This window comes from Benincasa hispida, chromosome 10, assembly GCF_009727055.1.
Source record: "Benincasa hispida cultivar B227 chromosome 10, ASM972705v1, whole genome shotgun sequence".
Taxonomy (NCBI): Eukaryota; Viridiplantae; Streptophyta; class Magnoliopsida; order Cucurbitales; family Cucurbitaceae; genus Benincasa; species Benincasa hispida.
The window spans coordinates 12,891,038-12,897,530 of NC_052358.1; the positions used below are offsets into that span (position 1 = coordinate 12,891,038).

The 6,493-nt window shown below is 29.0% G+C and overlaps 1 protein-coding gene across 1 annotated transcript; it reads right to left on the reverse strand.

The window, feature by feature from the left end:
* Positions 1–1,144: 1,144 nt before the first annotated feature.
* LOC120089231 (tetraspanin-3-like) lies at positions 1,145–4,264 on the reverse strand. The gene is made up of 2 exons (XM_039046650.1): positions 3,482–4,264; positions 1,145–1,668 (listed from the first exon to the last, which is right to left on the reverse strand). The coding sequence occupies exons 1-2, from the start codon at positions 3,992–3,994 to the stop codon at positions 1,324–1,326; spliced, it is 858 nt and encodes a 285-aa protein (XP_038902578.1). The 5' UTR covers positions 3,995–4,264; the 3' UTR covers positions 1,145–1,323.
* Between the last annotated feature and the right edge of the window lie 2,229 nt (positions 4,265–6,493).

Here is a 6,493-nt window from a genome sequence, read left to right on the forward strand (position 1 = left end):
AATTATATTACTTCAATCATTATTAACATATCATATTTATAAAACTTTTTCTTTTAGTATTCTTTATTATTGTATCATTCTTTTTAATCTCATTTTTCATTTTTTATATAATATATTGTTTAAATATATTTTATTATATTATTTAATTAAATTCAAAATTATTAATGTTGAACTTAATTAATTATAAAAATGATTAAGTATTAGCTCATATTTAATATATTATTTCTTAAATATATTAATTGGTTAATTTTAATTATAAACTATTCAATTTTAAATATTTATAATTAAAATTAGTGTTGATTATTAATTGATTAATTTTTATCAATATATTGAATGATTTTCATGTTTAATCAATTATTCTATTAAAATATATAAGATTTGCATACTTAATTTCATAAATTAAATACAAACATAATTTTTCTTCCTAAAATTCTTATAGTATTTTCGATACACAATCAAACACAGTCCTCTTTGATTTACAGATATCTTATTCCCATATATTATATTCCCAGACATCTATAAAACTTTAAATCAAACAATCCCTAAATTTTAAAATATTACAATTTTACCACAAGATTTGAGTTATGTTCTAATTAGATCCTCAAGTTTCAAAATTTACATTTTAAAGCTCGATTCCATAAAATACCCTATCCACTTTTCTTAAAATTATAATTAGTTAAATTTCACTGTCATCGGTGCCTATCTTTGTACATCCTACCAAATTGTTCAATCATAATTTGTCATTTTTTAAAAAAAATATTTTAATTCTTTTTTTTATCTGAATGATGAGAGGAAATGTATAAAGATATGTGTATCTTGAAATGCATCCAAATATTACTTCTTTTTTTTTTTTTTTTTTTAGGTTATAACATTGCAAGTGAGGCGTTTCAAATGTATGCACTAACCTCGTCAGATTGACAAATTATTAAGAGCTAATATTATCAAAGTTTTCATCTAATTTGAAGTTTCGAATTTGGATGTTCTACTTTTTTTATAAATAATTTGGCCTGCCTAAAAAAGATTTTGTTCCATGCTTCTCCAGGCCTGCAGATTTGTGAAAATGAGAGGAGTCATGGCAATGTTTTTATTTGTCAAACAATAAATTTAAATAAATCGACCAAGCCATCCTGACATTTTACAAGGCTTTTTGAAGATGATATAATAACAACCATAAATTTCATCACTTAAAAATGCCACAAACAGTATATACACAAAAGACCCAAAAACGATCACACTACCAAACAGCACTACAAGCAAAGAACAAAAACCTCAAAATGCATACATTTGAACAATCATCATATATATCCCCATTCAATGATTCAGTTAAGAATGAATCCAACTGGGTCGTGCCTTTTCCATCCGTGCTTCCCCGGAGGCTTCTTCATTATCGATGCGCCGATTGTTCCTGAATGCTGCAATGCCAATGACATAAGCAATCACCAGAATGATCAAGACGACGATATTAATAACTGAGACTTTCCTCCAGCTTCTCTTGAGGCTGGCCAGCACGCCTGCTTTACAAGAGTCACAGTTGTAACAGAGCTCTGCTTGATCGTTGTTCCACTTCGTGCAGTCAGGATTGATGGGCATCATCCCGTCTACACCAGTCCACAAAGTCTCATTTTGATAGACAAAGCCACAATCTGTAGGAGGCTTACAGCAACCAGACTGAACAAAACCAAATTGAAAACATTCAGATTCTCAAAAGAATGGATATTAAGACAACAATTTCCATACATCTTTCAGCACATTACCTCTTGCTAGTTGCTACAACAGACAAGCATCAGGTGCAAAAGTTAATATTTAAAGTCACGGTTCTTATGAATAACAGAATCAATTCACGAGGAACATGTTAAATTATTGACTATTATAGACCATTTTGGTGTAATCCAGGTCACGATAGTCCTTGTCTTCAAACTCCGCAACTTTTTTATGTTTTTTGATACAACTCTCTTTTATATTCAGTTCTGTTTTCTTGGCCAAAGACTTCGGTTAAAGTTCCAATCTCGTTTGATAATTATTTGGTTTTTGGTTCAGAAAATTGTGTTTATTATCTTACAACTTCTTTAACAAGGTTTTCATCTTTCTGAACTAAACATTTGGATTCTTACCCAAATTCCAAAAACAAATACAAGTTTTTAAAAACTACTTTTGGCTTAGATTTTGAAACACTACTAAAAGTTAGCAAACAAAATAAAGAAATCGATAGGTGGAAGTATTGTTTATAAGTTTAACTTTTGAAAGTCAAACCGTGGCCAAACAAGCCTAAATAATTTAAAATATATACTATCCCTTAAACCTGACATGGGAGGAAATTAGGAATGGGTGAAGCTTCCCAGAAATTAGTGAGTTGGGTCATGAGCATGAGCATAATACGAAGAAGATGACCCGTTAATTAAAAAAATAACAAATCCATTTTATATCATATAAAACAAATAGAAATAGAGCAGAAAAGCTGAGAGAAACTGGAGGAAGATTCCCTCCATCCTCAATTGTCTGACTGCTAAAAGTTTCAGAGTAACTTCACCAGATGGCTTTGACTTGTATTCTAATCCAACATACAAAGCAAAAGAATATGTCCCACCAAAAGAGGAGGAAGTTCTAAGGGTAAAGTAACTTCAAAATACAAACAAACTTACAAACCCTGCAGACATTGCTATCACAGAAGAAAGGGGAAAGCGACATATATTGATCTTTCGAAAGAAGAGCAAAGTGTCAAATTGATGCCAGAACAGAACATACAAAATAGTTCAGGAAAAGCTTTTCAACCCCAAAAAACTAGATGGTTTTTCTGATTTTGATTCATCTTTTTCTCAAAGCAAGCGCAGTGTCCACCGGCCATATTGCATTGGTTGCAACAATAGGAAATAGTCTATAGGCAACAAGTTGATTTCACTTTTTGAACCTATAGGAAAATGCCCTCATACTTTATTGTGTTCTAATTTCTAAATGATTCATTCATCCTTTCTTTGGGGACTGTTGGGAGATAATGGAAGTTCAAAACCTCCAACCCAGAAGAAAGCTTGCAATAATAATGAACTCTTTTTCACTTAGGCCAACCTTAAGAGGAAAAAGTAATGAAACAAGCAACTTTTGAAGAGGAAAAAGTTAGTTTGCATTTACACCAAAAGCCATCCCCAAGTGAGTAAATTAATAGAGCTTGCAAGTTGCAATCCACCATGAAAAGCAACCAGAAAAACTTCCTTGAGTTTAGCTTTTCCAATTTAATATTAGAAGCCTTAAATCAACTCGAAGTCAGAACCACCTAAAAGTGCCTTTCCACTCTCCCTTCCTATTCTATTCCCTCTGATTTCAAACTTTTTGCAAACCCAAAAAGTGAGAGTGGATTCATCAGAAATCTTACTCTAAACCCAACAAATCCACTTCCAATTATCATCAAACAAATCATATCAATAAAAAATTTATCTCTCTGAAGAACATCAAAGGGGAAAAAAAATTCAAAATCACTGCAAAAGAATACCTCAATAGGGCTGAGCTTCCTGAGACTAAACATTTCAACAGATTCAGGAACACCCCCAACAGTTCTTCCCATCTTCTTACAAACCTTAGAGTCCCTAATACACGAACTAATTTTACCCCAATAGCTCTCCTCTGCAACTCGATCCTTCAACCAACCGGAATAATCCTGAAGATAATAATCCAAATACGCCCTACTGGGAACAGTCCGGCCAGAGCCTTTATCGGTGACAGCATAAGCAAAGACAATAAAAACAATCAGAGCAACGATGACGAAGAACATAACAAAGAGGTAAAGCCACATGAGAAAAGTGTTCCGGTAACACGCGCCGGCAAATCCAGCGAGTGAAACAACCATGATCGCAACTCCGATTATGATCAAGGGCCACTGAAGGAATCTGAGACACTCGGTACTGTTGGCTTTGCTACTGAGCCATATCCCGCCGGCGAGGATCGGGATTGAGAGAACGAAAGTGAGGAAGTTGAGTAAGCCGATCAAATGGTTGCTAGTTCTCATAGTGAAATGGGGTTTTTGGTTTAGTGGTTTTCTGATCTTGTTTTGAAAATGGAGGAAAATGGATTCGTGAAGAAGAAGAAGAAGAAGAAGAATGAAAATGGAAGGAGCAGGTTAAAGGGTGTGGGGCTATAAAGGAAGTGTATAATGCAGTTTAATGGGGAAGTCGCCGCTCAGAGTGTGACTGTTGGTTTGCATGGACCGAGCCGACATGTCGGTCAGCGAAAGTTTCGCCTCTAAAAAAGCTGAGTTTTCATTCCCAACTCCAATTCCTAATGGGGAGGAAACATACCCCCTTTTTCTTTTTTTTTCTTTTTTTCTTTTCAAATTTTCAAATATAAAAAACATGTCAGATTATTTATAAAAATTAAAAAAAAATACAAATAGATATTGATAGACTTCTATCAACGTATAGTATCAGTAATAGACTTCTATCAATTTTATCAATAATAGATACTTTTATCAATTTCTATTAAATAATATTAAATTTTATTATTTTATGTAACTTTCTACTTTTGAAAATCTCTCTATGTATATTATATACAATTTTTTAATATTGTTGTATTGTCCCTTTTCAAACATCTTTTTTATTATTACTTTTTTTTAGATTTAAATTACAAATTTAGGTCTCTAATTTATAGATTTGTGTTTTCATTTAATCTCTATATTTTTAATTAATTCTTATAAATTTAAGGTTAAGATATTATTTTGTTATCTGTACCTTAAGATTTGTTCAGTTTTAATCTTTCTACTTTTAAATATTCAAGTTTCATCCTATATTTTGAGTTAATCTTAAATTTGGTCTCTTAAAGTTAATTTTTATCGAAATTTATTAAATAATTATATTAATTTTCATGTTTTTTCAAATTTTATAGTAAAAATACTAATAAAAAATAAAATGTAATGAAAAAATCCATGATAAATTAGTAGAAGGAATTAAATTTAAGATTTGTTGAAAACATCTGGACTAAAATTTGATATTTAAAAATATAAAAACTAAAATTGAACAAACTCCAGAATATAGAAGTCAAAATGATATTTTAATCTAAATTAACAATTTTTAAATTTAATCGATCTATTAAATGTAAATTTGAATTTAATGTTTAATAGGAATTTTATTGTCTTATAAATTTGTAAGTTTTTTAATATTATGAAATTTCATAGACTAGATTTAGATTCGTAATGTTGTAAATTGAGTGTTAAATAACACAAATATATAACTCTAGATTTTTTTTTTCTCTTGGCAAGTCTCAATAAAAAGAAAACAAGATGTCTTTTATTTTCCTTTTTTGAAACGATGGACGTAAGTTAAAATGTGACAATTACAAATTTAAAAATATGTATGACATTATTTACGACATAATTTATATCAGTTAATAAAATAAATCATGTAAAAATGATAATTGAGTGAAAACGTTGTAGATGATGTCAATGATACATTTTCAGCTTAAATAAATTGTAACAATGATCTTACTTTTGTATATATAATTAAAATTGAGATGTGATTTTTTTAAAAAATAAATTGAGAGGTAAATAAGTCACATATATACTCTAATTTATTTATATCAAATTAGCATTAATTTTAATCTATCATTTTATAGGTGGAAAAACTTATAATGTTCAAAATAGAATTTTTCAAAGTGTTAGACACAATTAAACATGTTAAAACGAATCTAGTTAAAAAAACAATTAGCATATACTATATTTTTTTAAGCTAAAGATTAAAAAACCTTTGTACTTTAATTTTCTTTTAGCTCGGACTACTATTTATTGTACTAAAAAGATAACATCAAAATCAACTTGAATTTAATTAGAGTTCACTTTATTAAAAATTGTGATAAATTTCTAATAAAGGTTAGAAGCTTTAATCCTTTAATCCTTTAATCCTTTAATCCTTGGCCCACCTTCATTTTGTAGACATCGCATTTACGGTTTTGTCCTCCTAAACCCAAACACCTTGTTTCATGTTATCTCGTAATTAATGCGTTAAACATTTATTTTTATGACATATAATTTAATAGTATTAACTCTCGCATGATTGATATAATATTTGTTCATTATGATATCAAGGTGTTTGCATGTGCTTTTTTTGACACTTGTCGGTTCTTGGTCATAAGTGAAATCATCGTGTTTGATTAAATTATAAGTTTTTTTCAGAGATTAAATTATAATTTGTCATATTTAATCATTAATTTGTAATTTCAAAATATTTAATAAACCACCAACTTTCAATTTTATTTATAATAAATCTTTAAATTTTGTATTTTTAATTTTGTTTTAAATACCAAATATTAAACATTATATTTTTAATTTAAAAATCTATTAAATATAAAATTAAAAGTTCACTTTTAAAAGTTATTGGATGGTACAAATTTTAAAATTTATGAACTAAGATTTAATTTAACCTTACGAATTCTATATATTTTTTGCTTTTCCCTTTGTATAAGTCCAACTACCAACACATATTTTGTTTTTAGTATGACATTTTATTAATTAATTTAC